This window comes from Bombus affinis, chromosome 12 (genome assembly GCF_024516045.1).
Source record: "Bombus affinis isolate iyBomAffi1 chromosome 12, iyBomAffi1.2, whole genome shotgun sequence".
NCBI lineage: Eukaryota > Metazoa > Arthropoda > Insecta > Hymenoptera > Apidae > Bombus > Bombus affinis.
Genome location: NC_066355.1, coordinates 9,146,051 through 9,171,723, shown reverse-complemented (window position 1 = coordinate 9,171,723; position 25,673 = coordinate 9,146,051). Strand labels below are relative to the sequence as shown.

General features: G+C 46.2%; 1 protein-coding gene across 1 annotated transcript in view; it reads right to left on the bottom strand.

Moving 5' to 3' along the window:
• Nucleotides 1-1,467: 1,467 nt before the first annotated feature.
• Nucleotides 1,468-25,673, bottom strand: part of LOC126922697 (transcription factor Sp9-like) — a 47,025-nt gene continuing 22,819 nt past the window's right edge. The window contains exons 2-3 of the mRNA XM_050735517.1: nucleotides 4,885-5,947; nucleotides 1,468-4,816 (exon numbers count right to left, since the gene is read on the bottom strand). Of these exons, the coding sequence (XP_050591474.1) occupies nucleotides 3,843-4,816; nucleotides 4,885-5,947 (2,037 nt within the window). The 3' untranslated portion in view covers nucleotides 1,468-3,842. The remainder of the gene's footprint in view (nucleotides 4,817-4,884; nucleotides 5,948-25,673) is intronic.

Genomic DNA, 25,673 nt, shown 5'->3' with positions numbered 1-25,673 from the left:
TTGAAAATTAAATGCATCTCCACCGTCTAAAATCCCAAAGTATCTAAAATTTCACGATCTGAGTATAAATATGTAAATCTGTTCGCTTACCTTTCGATTTTTACTTCGATTTAGAATTCCCTTTCTCCATAGCTGAAAATCGTCGTGGCGTGGATTTCCGTACATCTGTTTTAGTAGTCTTAATGGCGCAACATTAGGGATAATCTGTGTGGTTGCGGGCGAAGGAAACGAGCGAATGCGTGCATACGTAGGAGGATGGCAAACATAACGGCGATCGTATCCGAACGGAGGAGAAATGGTCGTCGAGTTGGAAGAGCGAAGGTCGTAAAGGCGCGATGATCTGTGGGTAGAAAAGGAGAGCAGTGGCTGGTACCGAGGGGGTCGCAAATTGAATAACAAACGTTCGACCCTCGTTGGTTAAATTACCGAAAAAGCCATCCCCTGGGCTTGTGTAAGGCTCGAACATTAACCGCACCCCCCGCGGATCGCGGCGTCTCTATGCTTCGAACCCTCTACCACTGCTTTGCATAACGATCTTATTTCGTAATCTCTGCCATATTGATCCGATTTAAAGAACGTACCGTAAAACGAGCGTTCGCTACCGGACTCCGCTATGTCTCGCTCAAAATCAAACAACGGTACAGTTGTTGTTGATAAAATTTGCAACGAATACGAAGATGAACGTAGAAAGTACATCGTACAAAGTACATCGATCGTACTCATTGGTAAGATTTACGTACCGATCAATGGAGTTTGAAGTACGTTAAACTGCTACATTAGTTAGCGATATTTAATCGATCAACGAAACGCTACTGAAAATAACAATTTATCAAACTGCGTCCCTTTCAAGGTGGTTGATATCGCTTCAATTTTACTCGAATCTCGCAACCACGTTGCAATTCGAGTAAAACAAGAAATTCACATTAGCGAAGTCTTTGAAATTACGTAGTGGAAGACAAGTGACTTGATTAACGAGGACGAGAGAAAGAATTTGGAATGTTTCGAGTCGAATAAATAGTATTCAAATAAATCATGTTTCAAAGTTACTTGAATCAACGTAAACGAGGCTTTACCGTCTGTCACTGTCAGATTGTTCAATTTTCTCCGCACGGATCATTCTCTATCATCTAATTACCTTGTCCCTTTCAAACGAACCACGAAGAATCGCGCGATCCGTTTTTACCACGCTCCGCTATAGAAAATGTAGTTCGATTCGGTGGATTTTCTTCGAGCACGCGATTAAAAGTAAATTACGCGTGGACGTAGCGGTCGGGAACCGAGGGTAATTAAATTTATCGAAGCTTATAAGGCTGCATGTCGCGTATATACGTCATTATTTAGGCATTAGCGAAGGAAGGGCTCGGGCCAGGGTTCGAACAAGCCGAGTCATCCTCGGTAATAACGGCGAGTGCTCGGATACGTAGCGAGCGGTCTTTGGACCGGCAGAAATAGGCCAACAGGAATATATCGGGGAGTGGATAAAAACCCTTTTCGGGTTAATCACGGTAAGGAGATCGTCGGGAGAAAAAGAGAACCGCCGCGGCCGATTTCGTTCGCGAACCGACAAAGGGAGAAACCGCTGGCTAATAATTTTAATGCAAATTGCGCGTGCAACTAAGTTATTAATCTTTTGTTTCGTCGAACGCGTGTAGAGCGTTAACGAGGAGAGTGCGAGACCTTCGGATCGACGATTTAGTCGAAACTATGTACAGCGGTAGATTTTTTCGCTTTGAGAAACATCCTACGTATAGAAATAAATTGAGCTTTAAGTTTTCAAGTTACAGATATATTTTTTTCGTGTCACTGTATTGTTTATTGAACGTATCAACTCAACTTTGTTATGTATATTAATGAGAAACATCAGTCTGTTGATTGGCATAGTTGATTAGAGATAAAGTCTCGGCTACAGGTCATGTTCTGGTTCTTGTAATTTTAGGAAATACATTCGGAAGTGTAATATACTTTTATTATCAACGATAAACGAAACGTAATCACGAATATTTGCAGAAATATTGATTATCTACTTAGACAATTTAGATATTCGCGGTGAGGGATTTTAACAGTTAGGGCTCGAAGTAAGATGCAAAATTAGAATAGATAAAATCATCGTGGGTATTTTACTTTTGAGAAAATCGGCTTGAAAGATCGAAAATAAAATATTATTTGTCGGTATCACATCTAATCAATCAGCGATATTTCTCTTAGTATTTTTAAATATTACAATTCAATTCCCAATTCTACGATAGATCCCTATACTTTCGTTGTTTTCTGTTCCAAAATTTTATTGCTACAAAATTCAATTTCAAGAAATTGGATTGCCACACTGTACAGTGAAATTTCTCCGCTTAAAGTCTGATTTTCGAAAATTTGTCGAGTTCCTGGTTAACTCTCGCTACTTTTCTGCCAACGCGGAAAACTTCGACGTAATCGGTGACTCGAAAATTTTCCACTTTCCTCGGAAATCGCGATCAGCGTATCGAATATGTATTTCGACGGATCGAAAACGAACGAAGTCAGACGTTACTCGTTAGGAGGGCTGACAATGAGAACGACTGGAATTGATGAACTTACTCTGTCGCCGATTACGATAGAACCGTATCGATTGAAGGTGCATCCTTCGTCGATGGGAAGCGAGGGGGATGCGATACGCAACCAGGACGTCTTCCGCGGATGGCGTTACGGGTTGACCAAAGCGTCGCAGCAGCAGGAGCTGGGGCAGAGCTAAGGGACGATAGACGTTTAGTGGAGAAACACGATCACGAAGAGAGAATCATCCAGGCACATCGTTACTCACAAAAGCATCGTTTATTTTCTCTTTATCTCTCTTAAAATGAATTTATAATTTTTATAATAATACATCAATAATAATTATTAATAATAATTAATGATAATAATTAATAATTAATTAATTAATCAATTAATTAATTCATAATAATTAATCCATAATATAGTGATATCAAGATCGAAGGGAATTCGTCGATCGACGCGTGAATCACGTCCGAGATTCAAGTTCCAAACGCAATCTAAGGGAGAAACGACCGTAATATAGTACTTTACGGTCTCCTCTTTGATACGATAAAACCTGCCTGGTTCTTCAGGATTCGCGACGTTTGGAACCTGCTCGGAGCAAATTCTGTGAATGCTGTACGATTCGAGAATCGTACGCGTGTCGTTCGTTGAGTCAGTTTTCTGATCGCACGCCCCCCAAAATTCTAGGGGGGGGGGGGTTGAAGACAAACACGAGAACGATACGACACGCGCCCAACACGTCTTTCATGCATTTTCTTTAATTGTTCTGCGCGTGTGTATGTGTGTACGTGGCTGTGTGTAGGTGTGTGTGTGTGTGTGCGTGCGTGTGTGTATGGGTGTGTGTCTACGAACGTATCAGTGTATGATACAGGACGACAGTGCGTTATATAGAATTTTTTTTACACCGCTTAACATTACACCGCATAATTAATATAATATCTTTCTCACGCGCTATGTATAAGTATTTACAAGTAACGGAGAGTCGGTAAGTATCTCGGGTGCGTTGGTGAAGGCTCGAACTGTGGGCAAAAGGGGACGAGGGAGAGAGAAGAAGAGAATCGGTGGACGAGGCAGCGATCGCGACTGTACAGAGAGAGACTCGTTCGAGCGGAAAGACGAAGAATCGAATGAAATCGTATTCGACGAACAGCGTGAAAAGTCGAAAGGTCGGGGGGAACGAGCGTCGTTTAGTCGAAGCACCGTTCGAGAGGATCGCTGCCCGATCTACCGAGAGGGAAAATACAGGTAGCAGGGGCGGTAGAGAATGGGCGACCGATGGAACGAAGGGCTTAGTAGAGTGGCGACGCGTCAACCTAGAGACTATGTACAGGCGCGGGGGACGAGGGTGAGGGAGTCTGCGCGGTCCCCGGCGTGCCAGGATTCTGTTGCACGGAATAGGAATTACTTTGACGCGAGTGCTGTTGCTGTTGGTGTTGGTGTTGATGGTGATGGTGGTGATGATGGTGATGGTGATGATGGTTCTGGTGTTGGTGATGGGTAGGAGCGGTGTTTGCGGAGGCAGAGGTGGAGGTGGCGTGATGGTGAGCGATGGTCTGGTGAGCAGCGGCGTGATTCTGGACGAGGTTCAGGTTGAGGGGGTAGGATAAGGGGGAGCCCAGGGCCGTTGCGGCAGCGGAACTGCAGGCACCGGCTCCGGGCCCCACCGGGCTCAGTGCATGCTCATCCCCGCGTGCGGGTGGTGGGCCGCCGCCGGGACGGAGGTTGCGTGATGATGCGGATGGTGCATTAGAGGAGGGAGATGCGGGTGGTGGGGATGGTGTGGGGTCAGAGGTGGAGGGGTCATCTGTATTGGGGTCATGGGCGTTGTCGGCTGATGGCCGAGACTGGTGGTGGTGGTGGTCTGGGATGTGGTGTTGTTGGTGGTGTCCTGGCCCGCCGCCACCGCCGCTGCCGCTGCCGCTGCCGCCGCCGCCGCCGCCACCAGAGCCTGCTGCTGCTGCTGCTGCTGCTGCTGCTGGTGCTGGGCCTGAGCCGGTTGGGCCGGTTGCTGCGGTGGCTGCTGCTGCTGCTGCTGCGGCGGCGGCGGCGGCTGCGGCTGCGGCGGCACCGAGCTGGAAGTGGGACTCTGCTGACTCCCGTTGTCCTCGCTGTCTGAGCAGGACTCGGCTGACGAGCTCCCCGCTCCCCCCTTGCCCTTGCTGCCGCTGCTGCTGCTGCTGCTGCTGTGGGTCTTGACGTGCTTCGCGAGATGGTCGCTGCGCATGAACCGCTTGTTGCAGACCGGGCAGGCGAATCTCTTTTCGCCGGTGTGGGTTCGAAGGTGCCGCTGCAACTCATCCGAACGTGTGAACCGCTTGCCACAGAAAAGCCAGTTGCAAACAAACGGTCGCTCACCAGTGTGCCACCGTAAGTGGGCCTTCAGATGCGACGTTTTCCCGTAGACCTTACCGCAGCCGGGTATGTGACAGCTATGGATGTTCTTCTTCCTGAGATGTACGCCGGCCGGACCGAGTCTCTCGGCTTCTTGACAATTCGGACAGTCGCAGGTCGCACGTCCGGTGTAGCGTCTTTGGGAGCGCGGCGACGGGGCTTGGCTAACGCCGCCTGCCCCAACGCCGACGCCGCCGCCGCTCCCCTGAGGGCTACCGGCACCGGCGCTCGCGCTCGCCGTCGCGGCCGCGTGATGGTGGAGCCCGAACCCGGGAGGGCCTCCCGGCAACATCGATTTGTACGTGTCTTGAAGGAGATTGTGGCCGGCGGTGGTCGCGGTGGTCAGCAAATGATTGCCCGCGAGCGCTAGGCTCGTCGAGTAGTCGGCCGAGTAGTTGGCCATTTGCGCGGCATGCACACCGACGCCGACCGTGCTGCCTACGTCCAGCCATCCGCCGGCTGTCGCGGCCCCGTGAACGTCCCACCAACCGTCGCTCGCTTTGATACCGCCGTGTGTCGCGCCCGGCATCGCGTTGAACGGCCACGACTCGTACGGATGTCGGCCGTACACCGAGCCCAAGGTCGCTCCCTCGACCTTTCCGAGCAGGCTGCTTTGATGATGATGCGGATCGCCGGCCGGTTGGGCGCTCGCTGTTCCAGGAAAGTACAGGTCGCTGCCGTATTGAGGCGCGGTCGACGCGCAGGAAGTCACCGGCGCTCTCGCGTAGCCGCCGGTCGTGCTGCCGGCGCTGCTCGTCGCCGCCGGTCTTTGACTGACTCCGGTCGTTGTGCATCCACCTCCTCCTCCACCCCCGCCCCCTCCCCCTCCCCCACCTCCTCCGCCTCCGCCGCCACCGCTTCCAGCGGAGTGCTGCGGCGAGCTGCCACTGCTCTGCGGACTCTTCTTCCACGGATGGAAACCTTTGCCCACCGCTGCGTCGGCCAAAGGCGGTGGACTCTTGCTGCTCAATTTGTTGCACTGAGCCGCGAGCATCGCCAACGGTGTACCTCGTAAACCCGGATGATCCTGAAACAAGAAAAAACAAGCAACGGATCACGACTCGATTCCGTCCAATTCTTCTTCGGTAGATCGTTCTCGTTCGATCGATCGATCGAGTACAGCACGGCACGCTGGCCACGATTTTATTACGGCGAAACGCGTTCCCGAGCAGGTGTTACCTCGGAATTACGATCCACTCTTCCGATACGATTACGCAAGCCGATAATAACGAGTTTCGGCGGGCTTCGCGAATTAGGCGCCCGCGTGTATATCGATCCCGGGCGAAATCGCCCGCTCGATTGAGACGCTTTCTCAAGGTAACGCAGCTCGTAATATCGAAATCCACCGGACGCTCGATGCGGCCATAATCGCAGCTAAATCGACCCAAAAAAGAAACCGTGCTCGCTCGCCACCGGCCGCCGGAACCGAGGCTTCCCCCGAGGATATATAATGACACTAAATTGCCGGTCCTATCCTAGGAGAGAGATCCAAGATTACCCGAAACTATCGTCAAGCCCGACTCCATTCCACTCACCGTCTACCTCCGTTTCCCTTGCTCCACGATCGACAACAACGAAATCTTCCGCACCCTATACCCTAATGACTTTCGTACCTCGCGTTTTTCCAACTCCAGCGCCGCTCCGACGGCGAAAGTCGATCGTACACAAATTATCGAGACGCCGTTTTCGAGTAGCGAAGGAAAGACGAGCGAGCCTCGGTAGCTACCGAAAGGCTGGAGGCTGGCGAGGGTCCGAAGCGGATTCGGACGTAGAAAGGTAAAGGCAAAGGGTCCGCGGAAGCGGCAGGAAATTAAAGTCTGGCGGGCCGCGCAGCCATTAGCAGCCGGCGCCATCGAGGCGACACGCCCCCACGCGGTTCAAACCTTGCACCAACACCGACCAAAGACAACGGGTGCGCGCACCCTTCGACGATCCAGACAAAGAGCAACACCGTGACAGAGACAGAGACAGAAAGAGAGAGAGAGAGAGCTCTACCAATCCGTGGTCACCCCGTGCTGTAACTTCGGGCAAGGTTGCCAGGGTAATAACCACGGTTGCGGTCAACGGCGAGCTCCTTTCCTGTTCCGCTCTTTAAAAAAATCTCGGAGTCGTTCTGCCTCGGGTCGTCGACTCTTTCACCCTGTCGGAACTCTTTGACGGAGCTCGTGTATCGAGCCTCGTTAGCGTCGTTTCAAAATTTCCATCCGAAGCTTCTCGTCGGCCCCCTCGTAATCCCCAGCGTTATCGAAGGACAATCCTGGAAAAGGGAGAGTCGAGAACGCGATGGCTCTCGTTTCGAGGCGTCGACGAATAGCAAGACGAACTTTGGCGCTTGCTCGCCGCGGTTTCGCCGCAACGGGGGTGGAAGACGACCCCGTCCTTTCGACTCTTTGCTGCTGTGGGGTGAGAAAGCTGCTTGAAGAAGGAAGAGAGAAACAGAGAGAGAAAGAGAGAGAGAGGAGAGGACGAGTGAAAGAGAGGGAAGTAGGAGGATGAAGGGGAGAGAGTATCTCTCGGCCGGTGGTGTACGAGCCACGCCCTCTTCGAGCTTCGTGAGTGCAGGTTGTAGGCAGGCTACGTATTGATCCGGCGGAACGATATGACAGTGGCCTGGTGGAGACAACGACGTCTCTCAATTAGCCTGCTCTGCCTTCCTTTCTCCACTCTATATCCTCGCTCATTCCGCGACCGCTGTAGAGAAAATGCTCGTTCCACTTACACCGGATAATGTAGTCCGCTGTTTAGGTCACGAGTTTCCGATACGATGCATGTATATCGCGTCAACGCCTCTCAAATCGATCTGCTCGCGATGTCAGACTTCTTATCTCGAAGAGTGGATATCGCGGTGGATGATCGTTGTGATAGCAGATTAACGAGAACGCGTAAAGCGCGTTAATAGGCTTATCGATTAGGACGATATTAACTGGCACACCGGTCTGTAATTATATCGCGCAGAACGAAAAGGAGTCGTTATTTCGTGCTAGCAATGCACGAGCGCGAGGCGCCTTCCAGTCGCCGATACACGCTCGCTCGTCTCTCCTTATACCTGTCGTCTTTCGATCGTCGCGATTCTTCGGCAACTATTTATGTTTTATGCATGTTACGCACGCAGGCGACATAGGCTTGCGCGCCCACGTCTTCGTTTGCTCTAGCGAACTCGAGCGATTCCTATTAGACAGCTTTGTGGGTGAGGCGAATAGAAAGAACGAATCGTGACAACGAAGAAAGCGATAAAGTCGCACGTACGATAATCGCAAATGAACGAATTTTGCCGCGTCTTGCTTATTCACCGGTCGGACGTTTCTTTCAGTTATATTTTTACAAATATAATTCGAGTAATCAAGTCTAAGCAGAAGTTTGCTTTACCTGCTAGATATCGTAACGAGTACCACGCTTTCGATATTTCACGTACTTTTTCTATGCAATTTGGAACCGCCAAATCTCCCACAAACGCGTAAAAGTCCACAGTCTCGTTATCGTTGAACGGAGGATTTTTACAGAGATTCGATCGTCCGTTCCATGCTATCTTCGCGTAAAAATCAACTTTGCAACTTACGATTATTATAGTATAGCGTTGAAAGGAAAAATTCCACTTCCGCGCAGCGTGAACGCGCGAGAGAAGAATCGCTCGTCTGCATAAGATCGAAAGCGCGGGATTGCGAGCGAGATCCGTCTCAGGTTCGCGGCCTGCTGTCGGCACAGTTGAAAGAGAGCCATCGTAGGTTGGGCACGGCTAGAATCCTTTGTTTTAGCCGCGTGACGTCACGCCCATCCTAGCCAGCTAGGACTAATAACGCCTTCGGCTGTGCCGCGCATAAATTAAAACCAGGCAGCATCGTCGTCTCCCTTCTTCCTCGCTTCTCTTGGCTGGCAATCTTCCGAGAACTACGTAACACCAGCCGAGTCCTTTCGAAGATGCAGGTCGTCGTAAAGTTCCGACAATGAGCGGGTCAAACGTTTCGAGGAAACAGGAAAGTAGAGTGCGAAGGGAACGAAGAATTTGTCGGTACGTTTGCCGTACAGCGTAGACGAATCGACTTTGTCCATGTTTCTCGCGCGAAACTTACGTTCGAGTGAACAGGGGACGGCGTGTCGAATTGGCTCGACGTGTGTAACGAAAGGAATTCATCGCGTGTTCGAAGAGATTCATCGATATCCTGGAGTAGACGAGCTCGAGAGATTTTACGAATCGATACCAACGTAGAATTTTTGACATTTCCAAGTTCTTTGGTGCAGTTGAACACGCTGGGAGAATTTTTTTATATAATATAATATAAATGTAATTATTAAAATTAAAATTATTATATGTTTTTAGCGTCTAAAGATCATAGTTTATGTTCTCGCAGGCATGGCCTGTATCATACGTTCTACGTTCTCGTCATTTTATCAATCGCTTGGAATTTCTGATAAAAATTGATTTCGAATCATCAAACGATAGTATTAGCTTGTCCGAAAAGTTTCTTTCGTTTCATAAGGAAATAATAGACGCGCAATGTTTTATATTAGTTTATCGAATTATCCACGAACGTAATGATAGAAATAGAACGAAATGGATCACACCTAATTCAATAAGATAATATAAAACAGAAATTGTTGTTCATCTATTATCACCTTATGAAAGGAAAGAAACTTTTCGGACAACCTAATAGAACGAAGAGGGATGAGTACTCAAACGATCTTCTCGGGCTTGATAGATTTTGCATAACGTTCAAGTTGCATGAATTGTCTAATTACGAGAGCACGGGAATGTTCTTCGAAGAAACGATAAAAATATCGTATACGATAATAAATTGTGCGAGTCCATATATCAAATAATAATTTGATTAGTCACAGACAATTTGCCATTTAGAATATTACGTTATTAATAATTCAAGCTATAGAAACGTATAGAGATGTGTAGATTATCAGAGGATAAGCGTTTTACGTGATCCGAAATCAATGATCAGCGATTGTATTCCAATTCTAACATTCTCACACATAATTGAAGGTATAGAAGAAAAGAGTCAATCGTTCGGCTATAGACGACGTAAAGAGAAAGCGACAGGGTTGGCGAACGGCTGAAACAAAACGGAACCGGTGGGTGTCAGAGCGAAAGCAAGAGCCACGCGACAGCTGAACGCGGGGTTCGCACAACGGTCGACTGAAGCGAGGGTGCGAACCCGGTAAACCGTAGGGTGTCGAAGCAACTAGGCGTGTGGCAAACCGCATCCGACGTCTACGCGTCAACCTTCTTTCTCTCTCTCCTCATCAAACCACAAATGGAGACGTTTTTGGTTCCACTATCCAAATACATTTCCAAAGGATTCGTATAATTCCGATCGAAACGACACGATTCTTTCTCTTATCCCGAAAAGACAATTAAAGTATCGGGGCAAAAAAATAAAAAAAAAAAAAAAAGAAGAAAACGAAAAAGAAGGTCCGGTAATAGAGCTGGACGCGAAATTAGTCGACGGTGTTCGCTGGTTTCCGTGTAAAAAGCGTCGGTCGTTTTCGAGAGGCATTGACCACCGGCTCCTCACTGGCACCTGCCTCGAGCTGCTTCTGATTGGATCCACCTGCGTTTCTCTTTAGAGAGATCGTCCAAACGGTACGCTCGTTTTTCCGAATCGCAGATTTCGAGAGCTTCTCAACGACGTAAATAAGCGTAGACTATGAATGGAAAATACGATAAGTCGTATTGGTCATTTTCAATGGAACAGCAATTACCAAATCCCAGATCTATCAGATTATTTCCTCCTTCCATTATTTCGTATTAAACTACTTCTTTTTAACCACCAAGTATCGTAGAGGTAGGAAAATCCACAAAAGTGAGCTTGTCATATTTTTCTCGTCTGGTTTTAGAGTATTAGGCTATTAATACCGACAATACCGTAGGATTTTCCCATTCCCTACGAATCGTGGTATTCGTTCTAGATTATTAGAAGAACGCTCGATCCATCGGGATTTTGTATCGGCGCGTGATGCCATTCGAACTATAATACGTAATTAAATTTTGATTTTATTTCATTAAAAAGCTTAACCTGATAAAGTACACCCAAGCTAAGTATAAATTTAACCGTATTGTCGCATAAAAATAATTTTACGTCGTCACGATATCGTAAATTATTTATCCGAATTACAGCTCACTCGAATCCCCAGAGTTTCGAACTCGAGTCACAAAACTAGCGCATAGTTTCGAGTTTCCTCTCGAATCTCGATGAATTCCGAGTGTCGCTACTTATCTTCGTTCGCTGGCAGTTGGACTGATATCTCGCTCGCAAAATAGTACTCATAAACCGTGCAGTAAAGTTTCACAAGCGATTCGCTTCTGTGCTATGGTCCGCCATGGGAAACGGACTGCTACGCAATCTTAATATCGATCTGGTTCCTATAAAAGCAGCTTGGCGCGGGGTTGTAAAAATAAGCTCTTCCGTAACAACTTGGCGCGGCAGTAAAAGCGACCGCGAGAGATTAAATTAAAACGAGACGCGTACGCGCGCTTGCGAGCGACGTCGTTCGCCAGATTTTCATATTTTCTGTTAATTGCTTCCTCCGGCCAACAGCAGAAAAAAAAGATGAACGTGTACGGACCACGAATACAGCGGTTGATGACGGTAAACGGCGTCGTTACAACTCTGGTTCGGCTCGACGCGTCCCTTTGGGATACGTGGCGAGCTGAGAGATCGCCATGATATCGTGCCTCGTTTCTAATGCTAATTATTTGTTTATCGGCCTCCGCATGCAACTGCACCGACACGCAGACTTCACCCGATAAAACGCCGCTACCGCTTTCGAACCCTTCTACGAGCGCCGAGAACTTATTATTCCTTCCTACACACTATTTGCTTCGCGGATGGTGTTCTTCATCGCGAAAACATCGTTGTTTTCTCCGATTCGATTTCTCAAGAGTCCTCAATTGTGTATTTATCGATCGACGAGATTGCACGAATATCATTTATATAACACTCGGTATTAATACCATGGAAATGAAACGTAGAAACTTTTAGAAGAATTGTTCATTGAAAAATGAGAACCACTGTATATATTTAGCGCTGTTTACGTGTACATATCGACCGAACGAGAGATTATTTCATTATTTTTGAAGATTTTGTAGTCTCCTTTTCTTATTCTATTTCTTCAACGTTAACTAGAAATTCGTACGTCTTTTACACGTTTATACGTTTACCGATACGTAAAGGGGAATTTAAGTAGAATCCATTATTTTCGATCGATCGAAATCGATGAGATTCGCGTGTTTGATTTTCAAGCGGCTCTTACATCTCGCAGTCTGAATGAATTTTTTAGAAGAAATTCCTTCGTAAGTGATCGCGTGTCAGTGGCGATTCTCTATACCTTACGTTAAAGTTAAGGGAAGAAATTTATGTATTATGGTAGATTCACTATGGCGGATCGTGCTAGTCTACTTCAGAGAATTCGAAAGAGGGTAAATTTCCATGATCGGACATCGTGGAATCAGGTTTCGTGGACGTTGTTGCACGGCTATTGGGAAACGAAACATAGAGAAGCTCATCGGACACGATAGAAACTTTGGTCGGGAGACGGGATTAATAATTTTATTCATGAGTAACCAAGGCTGCACCGCGACCAAGAAGAGCCTCCGTTAGTTCCCACCAGGCGGCAGCTACCTGTTATCCTCCCTTCTAAATTATGTTTTTTAATTAAATCCATCGTGAGAGAGCGACTCGGCTATCTCTGTTTCGCCCTTCGTCCCTGGTCGCGGCGTCCCTCGTCTGTCCGATGTGCGCGCCGCGCGTTACGAAAGGTCCGATCGTATATCCGAAAAAGTCTACCTCGCTGTAACCGTGGCCCGGGGCCAAAACAGGGAGCTGCCCAAATTTATTCGGCTATCGAGCGACCGGAGGGAACACAGAGAGAAGGCTGCTTCTTCTTCTACTTCTTCCTCGCTTTTTTCTCTTCCATCGTGTTGTTGCTCGCCACCGAGTTTTTTGGCCTCCGTATAGCCCCTCGACAAATTTCAAATTGCCCTTGGACCTAATGATTTCCGGGTATAGAACGGGGCACCCACGTAACCAAAGGGCAGTGGAGCAAAGGGAGCAAAGTCTTAGAGAACGTTGCCACGATCGAAATCGGTTGGTGAGCGCAGAGAAGAGAAACGACAGGGAGAAAAATGGCCAGGCTACCGATTCATTAACACTCGTAAATCTGTCACCCCTCGCTGTTCGGAATATTAATCGCGCACTACAAGTTTGTTATAATTCGTAGCCAGTTAACGCCGTTTATCCTCGGCCGAGTATACGTTTGACGAAGAAACGGAGCATGTTTGACCGCCCTAAACGCTTTATCGCCTCCGGTACCCACCGATTTTGCGTCGGTAGCTTCGATCCTCTTGGACTCGCGCCCGGTTCGTGTTAACTCGACGACAGATTAAAGCGGAGCCGAAGTCCAAGGCAATAGCTTCCCGCTGACAGCGTTCCTTCCTCTGTATAATCGAATTGACTTCGGTCTCCGAGAGGAAACGAGAAAATGATCGTACTAAATGTCATCAAAAAACACGAGAAACATCGATCCTCTCGATTTTCCTCGCTCTGGAGATGGGATCGAGGTCCACGGCTTTGAATCAATTCGATATCAAAGTCAATAATCTATTGAAACGGATTTTAATTATTTACGTCGAATTTTTTTGAAATTGCCCGTGAATCGAACAATCCGCAAACAGATCCAAACAGTGAAACAAAAGGGACGCGTGATATTAGAATAAATACGACATATAACAAAATAATATATTACAATAGCATGTACAAATACAATACAATAGCATGTAGCAAATAGAAGAACATTTGAATAACAAAAAAGACTAATCTGAGAAAAAAGGATCGATCGAGAAGAAAAAGAATCAATTGAATTGGATTTACGTAGATTTTCAGATTTTTAAATCAATGTAATTTGCGTCAATGAAATTTGAAAATGTTTTATATAATCCGCACGATACGTACTTACGAGTTTTCTATAGTAAGTTTACAAATACTTCGTCCAGCCACTGTATCGGTACGTTCCACGAGTTCATTTTACAAGTAGATTCGCAGACGGGCAAGAACCGAGGCGTATCCACTTGTTCCGAAGACAGCGACAATGAGGTAAATTTTTTCGATAGGGCAATTGCTTTTCGACAAAAATCGCGGCTCGTTTTTCAGACGTTACGTCTTCATTAGGATAATGAGGCTGGCGTAAATCTGTTACGGGAAGCGGCGTGTTGTTGCGCGTGCTTCTGGAATATCTCCGGGATCTGGGGGACGGAAGTCATCGCATTTGCATCGAGTAATTTAGTGGTACATAAAATTCTGCAGCCAATTAGCGGCCAAGTGTCCGATCTATCGCCCGGCTAGTCGTTTACTCCTTTTAGAACGCTTCTAATTTCGGAAAGGTGACCCGTTTTGAACGTCTTTCATTTCCTCCGTGTCTACGGCCAGTTTCACCCTTCTCCTATTCGAGACGATGCTCGCCTCTTGCGCAAGCAAAATTTAACTGGCCGTTCTAAAGGACTGACGAACGTAAAACTTTACGTTTGCTCGAGGAAGCAGCTTCAATGTTCGATTAAATTAACGTTACGAGGATATTAAAAATTCCCTACATTTCTTTTCTTCTTTCTCCTCGTCGTTCGTTTCGTTTGCTCTCCTTTTCCTTTCCTTTTTATAGGAGATACGCAAACGAATTTTATATCAACGAGCAGAGTACTTCCCCGTTTGCTATCTACCTTTTATTCCTACGTTTTGTTTTCACGTTTCTCTGTACAATATCCTCATGAAAACATATATTTCTTGCACTTTGAAGCACTATAAATATAAAACTCCTTGGAAATATTTATTCCTGGCAAACAAACTACATCGACAATGAATTAATCTAAGTCTTCGAACTAGACGGTAATTCTCAAAGGTCCTTAATTATACCGAAATAACTTCCTAACGATATTTCAAGCTTACCTCATCTTCTAACTATCCTAATACTTATGTGCACATGGGGGTGTACATATTATAAAAGCCATAACGGAAACCATCGAATCAAGACAGAAATCGCAACTCGTTCGAGAAAGCAACAGCCTGAGGGACCGCTGTTAATTTTCATCCAACTTACGAAACGGCAACCTCTGCCTTAATCGATGTCGCGTCCCGTCATCTCGTAGAAGTCGGTCCGCCTATATTTCAAAGTGGCCCGGCTATAACGACAATATTTTCCACGCCATTTGTCCGAGGATCTTTCGCGCTCGCGTCCAGAGGTCGCGCGAGGGGCGGGGTCGGATAGTCGTGTTTATTGTTCGGCCAGGTAGACCAGCGTGGCCGATCGTTCGATATATTATTCGGCTCCTAGATCAGCCTTCTGAGAGCTTCTCGTTCCCGTATATTCCACGTTTTATCACCAGCACTGCCACGGTGGTCCTAGTCGGCGGCTTTCTTTCAATTACGAAAGTCTAAGTAAGTAGCGTCACCGCGCAGCCGAGAAGGGCAATCGTACGAACGATAAATTAACCGAATATTAGCATTTAAATGATCCACCGGTTGAACCAGGATTTTGATAGGGTTTCGATGGACCCACGAAACCTGCGAAAAGTTTCATGCAGGGGTCTATCCAAGGCTGTGCTATGTCGCGCAACATCTGGCGGGAGTCATCAGTCTTCGACAACTACGATACGACGTGCTACTGATGGATGAACCTTTTGACGGACCTATCGCTCGACCATCGTTCAGAATAGGATGGTTTTGTATCGCCTGTCACCGAACGCCCTGACGATGGAGCCTTTGTGTTGCCCTACGACCTCTGAGATTAATAGAATCGACGTTTACACGCCGCTCCAGGTTATATGCCGGATTAACGATTAAAGCGTTCAACTTTCATTGTTTATGAATCAACGATCCTGTTATTTTGTTAGAATAAAGAGCGTCGCGGTGAACAGGAAGATTGCGCGAAGCGTAATGATACTGCTAGTGAAACTTGTGCTACGCTATGTAATGTATTTATACTGCATGTAATATTGATAGCGATACTAGAACTTACGATACTAATATATTAGGAATATTAGGAAACATTAGGAACGTGACTGGATTGTCAGAATTTTTCTGATACCATTGCACGTGAAACTAAGTATCTTATTTGAAGAACGATGATTACTCCTTATATTTTCTCAAACTCCATAAAATTGACCTGTACCAATATACAATGAAAGCTTGCTATGAAAAGTTATTTTCCACGACGCTTACGTAGAATCTTCGGTAGGTGAAAATGGCCGGGCGTTCGCTATTTGCGTCGCTTCAGCAGCATCAATCGTTCGAGAATAAGGGATTGAATCGCGAGAAGAGGATGGAAGAAGGCAGGCTTCTCTCAGGTGGCCACACACGCGGCTCTCACCTGCGCGAGCTCGATATTATTTATTCGCGGTATTCGCGAAACGCCGGTTGATACAGGTCTTAGGCAGCTAGTGCCTGTCGTAATTTAGTCGCGCAGCGTTTTACGAGAGGCGCAGGGACCAAGAAGGCGAACGGTACTTGGCGAAATTCGCCAACGAGCGAACGCGCGAGCCGATAAATTTACACCGTGCGGCATACTTCTAACAACCTAAGTGCTCCTTTTACGACGAAAGCTTACATTGAAAGCAAGATACGCTCGATATACATATATACGTATATATACGCAAGTTGGTTCGTAATAGCGGCGGAGATCCGTGGACGAGCTGTGGAGCGGTTCCACCAGCTGCACCTGCGAATATTTACGTTCAATTAAAAACTCGTAAACACCTAACGCCGGCTAAATCTAAATGGACCTGGACGATACGGTTGCTCGTCCACTGTTTCAGCGTCAGTGACTGTCTTTCAACGACCAAGAACAACGACTCTTTCCACTCTTTTTCCACAGTTAGCCGACATACGAATGAAACGGCCGCCTTCCGCTTCGTCAAAGGAATAAAGACTATGTAAGGTAGTGGTCGCGTGTCGATTACACGAATCGATGGTCGCGCACCTGTCCTCACGGTGGCTTTGCCAATTTCGTCCCCTCGTCACGAGAAACGTGCGAATTTTTGGAAAGGCTTTAACGAGACAGATACGTCGAATCAAAGGGAAATTGCTCGTATTAGATGGATTATGGTTTCTATCGAAGCTTCTCGGAACCACGCCGCGCGTTTGAGGAGATACTCTATCGTAAATCTTCGGAAAAACTGATTTCCTATTATTGAGATACGTGTAATTTTGTGTGCTACACTAGATTAGCCGCGTAGTAGTGACACACATATACGACTACGAGTGTGTGAAAGTAGGTGTGTGCACAGCGTCTCGTAAAACAGATGAATGCAACTGTTCCGTTAGTAGTGCGGTATAAGAAGATGATGAGACAAAGAGAATGCTGAGACGCGCGCAAATGTATATCGACGATGATCTTGTACATCACATATCAAATAAATTTGACACTATTTTGATATCAATTTCAAGTGTTCCCATATATTTATTTCCACATCAATGGAATAAGATCCACAATTCTCAACGCCTATTGCAATTTTCTATTTCCTTCGTTCATTTCGATTAATCGTAACTTTTTGTATTTAGACGTTCCGATCGAGCAAGTTATTGGAAATTTCAGAGGACACGAGTTCGACAACGTTGGTTAGCTATAACTCTGCTCTGCCAATCTATAATAAAACGATAAACGTCGCTTTATAAAAGCACTTTATCAATGTAAACTGTCAACTTTACACCGCAGACTTTACCCATCAATAACGATGATTTATATTCAAGAAAATATACTTTTCCCAGTTCGAACGTCACTAACAGTAATTGATCGCTACCCGATGGTTAAAAACCATTAGCATATCTATTAAAACCATCCACGTTTATCTTCCACGATCTTCACGCGCGAAACATCTTACATGCGTATTCAAAATGCTGTGTGTGGAATAAACAGCCATCGAAAGAGTTAATCGATACGCGTTCGTCGAGGGTTCTCGATAACCATCGTCCGCGTCGACAGCGTCCATCTTTTCGCGTGGAGCGGGTCGACACGCGACAGAACCGCGACGTAAAATCGGCCTTCGGTCTGACGGTTGGAAAGAAGCCCGAGAGAGCGACGTGGCGCGAGTTAAGCGGCCGGTCGAGGCAATTTAGCAGAATCCTCTCCGGAGTACATCCGTGTGTACGCGCGGCCCGTGTAATACACGTACACTGCTGGCTTGTCCGAAGTGTTACTGACGGCGCTACGCCAACAAACTGCCACTAAATCACCTTTGGCAGACCGTGAACCCGTTCATCTCGTCGGACGCAGGTGCTGCTAAAGCGAACCGCTCGAGAGGATCCAATCTCGGCGCCGCCGCATCGTCCACGCGGTTGTAATACGCTTTGCGCAAAAAGTAAACGGTTGCCGGATCGGTCTTACAAATAATTCGACAAGGTAAATAACCCTCGTGCGATCTTCCTGGATAGAATTCTCTTCGTGCTTGGTAGCGCTGTTTCGCGGAAAGTATGCTCGATGATAGAGATACGGTAAGTTCATAAAGCGAAACGTTAAGCTCGGCAAATTGGTATCGCTGCTACTAAAATATCAGATTGTTTCTTCTCGAAACTTCTTTTAATCTGGTTGCTTGCGCATTCGTTCGTATTTTCGTTGTCTTTTCGTTGAAACATCGCATATGCTTATTTGTCTTTTTCTTATTGACTCGATTCTACGTGTAAGTGACTATGTTGTTAATAATTTCACAACGTAATCTCGCTATATCGTTTGTATCGATCGTATTTACCTCGCGATAGTATGCTTCCGGCTCGAAATCCATGGAAAACTTACAGAAGTTAATCGCTATCCGACTACTTGCTTCGCAAGGATAAATCAAGAACAGTTAGGCCATCGACCACGCCGTACGAAGAGACGCGAAACGCGCGCTTTCTCCGACTATGAATTACACGCGTAACGATTATAGACATTACGTGCACGGAGCGTTGCTGGAACCCGCTAAAGAGGACCACGGAGACTGTTTAATTTTCCTGCTCCGCGTGGACATGCTTGATAAACGTTCGCGTAATTTATCCAGCCAATTTTCCTATCTTTTCCGTGTACTTACATCGAGTCTTCATTTTCTCTATTGCCTGCAGCTGAGAGTTCGTTGCTGTTCTGAATAAAGGATGTCCGAGATCGTTTGCTCAGATATGTTCGACATACAGGGTGTAAATAACAAAAAAGAACGTCGGACATCGAGACAACGGAAAACGTCGTTTGCGGTTTATTTCTTCCGTCCGTAAAAGTATAATCTCGAGTTAAATACGTTTATAGAAATTTGTTTTTCAAAATATCACTATATCTGCGTTTGGATAATGAAACTGACGAGTTCATAAAGAACGCGGTTAATCGGTTTAGCTTGCGAGAAGCTCGTATTCGTTTTTCGCGAATGCTTTGAATGCCGCATAATAGAAATGATTGATAAATGACCGCGATATCTGGTTCTGGGAGGCGCGCATTAATCAACGTTTGCGTTAAAGGAAATGGCGTCTTTGCGATAATTGGCAAAGATTTCGCATGCGTTGAAAATTGATACACGGGTTTGGTGTCGCGAGAATATCGGTTGGGCGTGCGATTATCGACGAAACGATGCGTTCAGCCGGATCTCGGGTAAATTGGTTCGCGTGTCTTCTACGAGAGCCCGCGCGATTTATAGCTTCATCGTGCTTTCATATCGTAAATTCACGACGTACGCAAGCGCGTGCATGCCTCTATACCGAGGAGAAGCTTTTCCTCGGCTCGGCCACACCACGTACCGAGATTATGCAAATCGCCAGTGTTAACCCGACCGCCAAAGATTATAATAACTTTTCAGCTGTCATGTTTCGTTTGTAATGATCGCGATTTCCCGGCCGATAGCGGTTGTTCTACGGCAAACGTGTTACACGAAGCCCGATCGTTTCTAACTTAAACAGTCCGTTGAGTTCCACGGAAGCACGCAGACTGCTCTTGTTTAGACTCTGCTGGACGATGGCTTATTAAAAAGGAGTTACACGGGATGAAAGAGGCATAAACGCGTGACAAAACTCCGAGGATCACGTAATCTCGCGGCGATACGATCGCTGCTTTAATTTGCCACGTACTCGTGCCATGGAAAATTTGCGAAACAACCTTGACGATTCGGCGAACAGTTCTGTTATTCGCCCGTCGTTAAACCTAACTATTCGTCCCGTTGAGAATTACTCGAACTTTACGAGTTTAACCCTATTTAACCCGTTAGATACCAAGTAATAGTTTACTTCGGTTCCTTTAAATTTCATAAAATTGAAGTATTTAAATGGAAGGAAAAGAACTACAATCTAACGACATTAATTACATTCTCGAGAATTCTCTTTCATAGTTACAATATCGATAACTAGAATTCGATAATGTAAGTTGATAGAAAAAGAGTGGAAAATGAATTATCAGGTTAATACAATGTCGTTAATTTAATTCGATCGACGAAGATCTTGCCAATTCGATTAGAAATTCTATTGTTTGCTCGTCGTTGAATCTCAACTTTCATCAAACTATTTCAGCCTGAATTGAAAATTATCCAAGCTTAACCCATCCGATTCTAAACCGCAGAGGGTGTTGATTATGAATGAATTGAAAAACGGTGATCCGTTTAATTCGATCGTCGAAGACGCGTGTACCGCGGGATCAGTTTATCAGATCGTCGCTATTGAATCAGTCCATTAGAAGCGTATCTAACCCCTCGCGGGTGTAACCCTCAGGAATCGTGGTCCTGCGCGGATCCACCCTCGTTCACGACGATAGCAGAGAGTACTGCAACAGACTGTGACATATTAGGCAACCCCCTGAGGACATCATCCCCGTATAAGAGGCCCATAAAGAGGGTGACTCCGCTCTCAGATTTATTGTTTCGCGATTTAGTGGCCAAGCGAGCCGTGGGAGTCTGCTGTGGTTGCTCTATATTCACCCCCGTGACTCGTAAATAAATTATCGTCCGTACGAAAACACCATCAGGTCGAGGCAGCGGAACGTACAAGTACTCGCGAGTACCAGAAGATTACCGGAGAACGGATCGTTCGGTTTCGAGATCGTTAGAGCTGACCTTCGTCGCAGGTACGAATCGCGCGACCAACGAGAGACGACGACGATCCAGTTTCTTAAAGAGAAAGGCGTTGCTCTTTGGCAAGATTTATGGCCATCTTTATTCCCATGAAACTCGGAAACCGTTTCCCCTCCATAAAAATTCATGGTCGGTGTAACAGTCTCTTCTGGAGTCTAGATGCATGGGTCGAGCGATTTGACGAATCGCGTTTTTCAAACGAAGAACAGTGGAAGGAACGCGGTATAGCACAGTTTCGTTGATTTTCTTATTGATTGTAACGTAATTTTACGAGCGAACGCCGGGATTTTAATAACGCGCTGTACGTAATTGACGCAATTAAAAACGAAAACTAACCGTTAGGTGCAAAGACGTGGTCATGATAGATACGGTTAATTGCAGAGGCGTGTCACGTCTTTTAAAGATAGCTAGTAAGTTAGGAAAGTTTTACGCAAGCTAAACAGATTGTTTTTATTGGAAGAGAAAAATGTATAGGTTTCGTGTTCAAAAGTGCACAAGTTTCCACTACGAATATCAGTTGGGTCGTTTAGATACCACGTTGATCTTACTTCGCGAATTCACAAATAAAGCTACGAACGTAACTTTGAAAACTTGCCTCGAAACTTACGTTATTACACGTTCTTAGAAAAAATAAATTTGTGCTATCGAATATCGTTTGTTTCTTGGGAATTGGACGTTAATCTGTGGCAATAAAATTAATATTCACGAAAGCGGAATCGATCAATTTTGCTTCCGAGACGTTCGGTTCACTATGAATTATGAATTTACGCTTGAAAAAAATGACTTAATGCTGATTAATTTTAAATCGAGTCTTTGTCGGCTTGTTTAAATTACTGAAAAATCTAGCTGCCTTGTTATTTGCAGCAGCCCCCTCAAATGCATGAAAAAGGGTGAACGAAGTAACTACGTTCTCAGAGGAAATATCAATGACACCGTGTTTAATGGCCGAGCTATTTTCGGAAGGTTACCCATAAATTCAGCGGGTTTCCGTGTTCGGTTTAACGAAGCGTCCAATCTGTACGTCTAACGGGACAAACGCGGGTTTCGTTATGCAACGCGTCGAAAGAGGATAATTCGTTCCCGTAGGGAAGGAACGCGATAGCGATACGGACGTAGGCACCGAAATGCAAATTATCCCGTTTGCAAGGACGCGGGGAGAGCGAAATGAAGAAAATTGAGCCGATCTCGTTGAGACTGTTCGCTATTCCGGTTTCCTCGCTCGTTCGACTACTGCGTTTTGTCCTTACGCAACGTCTGATCGTAGATACACGTTTGGAAATCTACTTGTTCCAATGTACCACCAGGCAATAGGTACCATGAAAGTCGAGCAAATCGATGTTAGAATAATTTGTCGTTTACGACGTTTCTTGTTTACGACGTGTACAGCTGGATGCTGTTGGATACAGCTAAACTATCTCGTTGCGGACGTCTAGGACGATATTTTTATTCCGGTATATATCTATGCCGGTCGATAACGTACACGGTGTATGCAGAACGTTCGTGGATCGATGCTGTTTAGAGAGTAGGTAAATCGTACTATTACGCACCGAGATATGTTATGTGATATTAATTGGAATTAAAGCGATATAACGATCATAACCAATAGCGTTCCAATTTGTATCTCATGAATCATTTACCTTGCAAATCTTGCGTCTTTTCCAAGTTGAAAGTAGTTGCGAATGGAATTCATTCTGAGAACTTTAAAAAAAGAGAAATATTCCTTCTTGCTGAAAAAGAAGCGTTCCGATTTCTAACGACGATAAAAAAGAAGTTTTCCTATCCCAAAAGAAGTTTTCGGCAAGCATCGGGAAAGTATTGAAAGATGTCTACGTGGAACATGGAATGATAAATCATCAGTCCAGAAGCTTTTCGAACATACTGTACGAACCTCGTCAAAATCCGTGTCTACGTCGTACGTCAAATTCGAATATACATAATTTCACAATTTCCTTTTAGCAGTCTCAGAGACGACTCGGTATCGATTCGGTGGCATTCCTGCGTAAACTGCGGCAATTATCCCAGGCATCGCTCAAAACTCGCCGGTTCCTCTTTCGGCCGCGAACAACACGCGATCTTCCGAGGCGCGAACGAACTCCGAGCTCGGTCATATGCATCTGCTAAAGGGAAAATCGCGGCTGTGTTTCTCGTGCAGGGTATACCGGAAGTTTTTTACGGGCCTTGGAAAAGGTCGTTGCTCTATACTGGTCGTGAGAGGTAATCTGCCTTTCCAGAAGCGGCCTCCTGTCTCCGTCTTGAACGCGGATAGAACTGGAACTCGAGATAATTACTCGCGGCAAAACGAGTCAACGCGTCTTTTATAAAAAGCTAACTCTCCAACATTTTTATCAGGGTACCAGTTTGTTGTCAGATATCGTACAACCACCATTATATCGTAGGATTATCGTTATTTAGCGTTACATCAAGGATGACAGGGCTTTCTTTCGTTGCCACGATATTATCTATCTAATAAATTACGCGATAAGCGTTCTCTAAAAGGATAGTTAACGAGCGAGAAATCATTTCTGGAGCTCTGACCGTGAACTCGGTAAACGGCTATACTATTGCGCTGGTGTAAAAAATTCGCGCTTCATGGGACGTATAATATGCAGTCGATAAATCATCGAGCACGGTGGACAGCCGAGCCAACGTTTGGTATTTTGGTTCCGACTCTGCGGGGGTTTGGCACCCCTGCGGGGGTTCCCTGCTGTTGCCACGCTTCTTTTCCTAGTGGATTCATCCGTGGTGAGAGATCGGATCGAGAGCCTCGAGGTGTTTGCCACGCGAAATAGAAGGGCGCCAGTTTGCGGCGCTCTGACGCGCATACGATAATGATTGGCGATTGAAAGACGTAAGAAAAGAAAGAAAAAAAAAAAAAAAAGGAAAGAAAGGCTAAGAGAAAATTCGTAGGAACCCCCCGCGTAAGAGGATATATCTAACGTAATGATGGTAAGCGCAGGAACCGATTGGAGCGTGCAATTTCACAGTGGAAAAAATGTTGCATTGTGTTTAGCGGAGGAAAGTAGTCGGGTTAATAGAATCGAGTCGTTAATAATCGTCTTCCACTTTGGTCGAGTGGCGCACGTTAAGGCCTCGAGGTGTTGACCAGATCGAGTATTGTTCATCTTTCCCATGATGGTCCCGGTGAATGACGCTGGCTGCGATGATACGTCACGATAATGGCCGGTAATTCGACGTACCATCTCAAGGCTCGTGCGCGCTCTACGAGGAATATTGTTTACAACGACGATACCAACCCCGGAGAAGAGAAGTCTTGCCTTTTCAATTATCGAACCTTCCAGCGATACGATGATGGTCGATGGAAAACGCACACATACGAGCGGCTTCACAAGCGGGCGCCGGTAAACCCACACGCACCGGCTGCATCTCTCTACCAAATTGCAGCCTCGAACCACTGCGCTCTATCGTCACGCCATACGACACACACGAGCCGATCGCACGAATCGTCTTTTCGTGTTTAGAATGTCCTCGTTCGCAAGAAACCGAGCGTTTCCCTGCATTCTTAATTGTTCCTCCTCCCCCCCTCACCCCCCATTCACTCGTGGAAAAGTTCAAATACGAAGCGGAATTCTACGTTTGTATTTGATGAATAATTCCATCGACGACGGTACTGTACGGAGAATAATGACCGATAATTCGAGGTACTGCTCGCGCGAGCAATAGGAACACCGTGTACGCGAACGAAGCCGAGGGGAGGCTAGGGTTTTCAATTATCGAACCTTCCACGATAACGATGCCAGCCAACTTGCGTACGTGCATTTTACCGTGAGCACACCCCCTAACCGAGGCTACGAAATTGCATCTTTGACCGTTTAATGAAAACCGAGAGCGCACCGTAATGAATATCTTACGCTTCGTACCTTTGAGAACCGCTCGGCCAGTTGCAGCAATCTTTTTCCGTGGAAAAACCATTCACTCTAATTCGTTGAACTCGCTTTAAACAGCTCGGCAACGTCGTTAAACCTGATGAAAACTGCATGAGCAACGCGCACAATGACTATCGAGAACCGTTCGCAAGCGCGTAACTTTGGAAAAAAAAAGGAAGAAGGAAGAAAGAAAGAAAGAAAGAAAAAGAATGTTTGGCTCGACAAAGGACATCCCAAGGGCCACGAAATTGATCGATCATACGCAAAAACGGTTTTCCAAGACGTGCACATCGAGCAGGCGGCCATGTTGTCACCCCGAACATCTGCCACTTTCGGACCCTGCGTTTCCAACCAACACGAACGAGTTTTCGAAAGGGTGTTTACACGTCGGGAACTCGCGACGTACTCCACAAAAATAATTCATTAAACCCGGGCAAAGCCTATTGCTTGGTAGGCGTGACGCCATTTCCAAGGGATTTTGTCGTCGAGCAATGAACGATCGAGGGGAGACTCCTTCTGTCATCTTTATTTCTTCCAGTGATATAAACCAAGCATTTCTGCTCGTCATCGGGCAAAACCATATCGAGCAAAGACAAGCGTTGTGGTCGCTTGAAGAATGGAAGTTTCCGGTCGACGGAAAATTCGTTCTCGGAAAAGACAAATTAGGGTGACATCGTCGTCGCGTCCGGTGCTCCAGGTAAATCCTCTTAGGTCATAAAAAGGCCATGCTGTGCTTTCATCCCCTCCAGCGCGACGAACGACGTATTTTTGCGACGAACGGTGTATACCGTGGCCGTTCGCAGTCCATT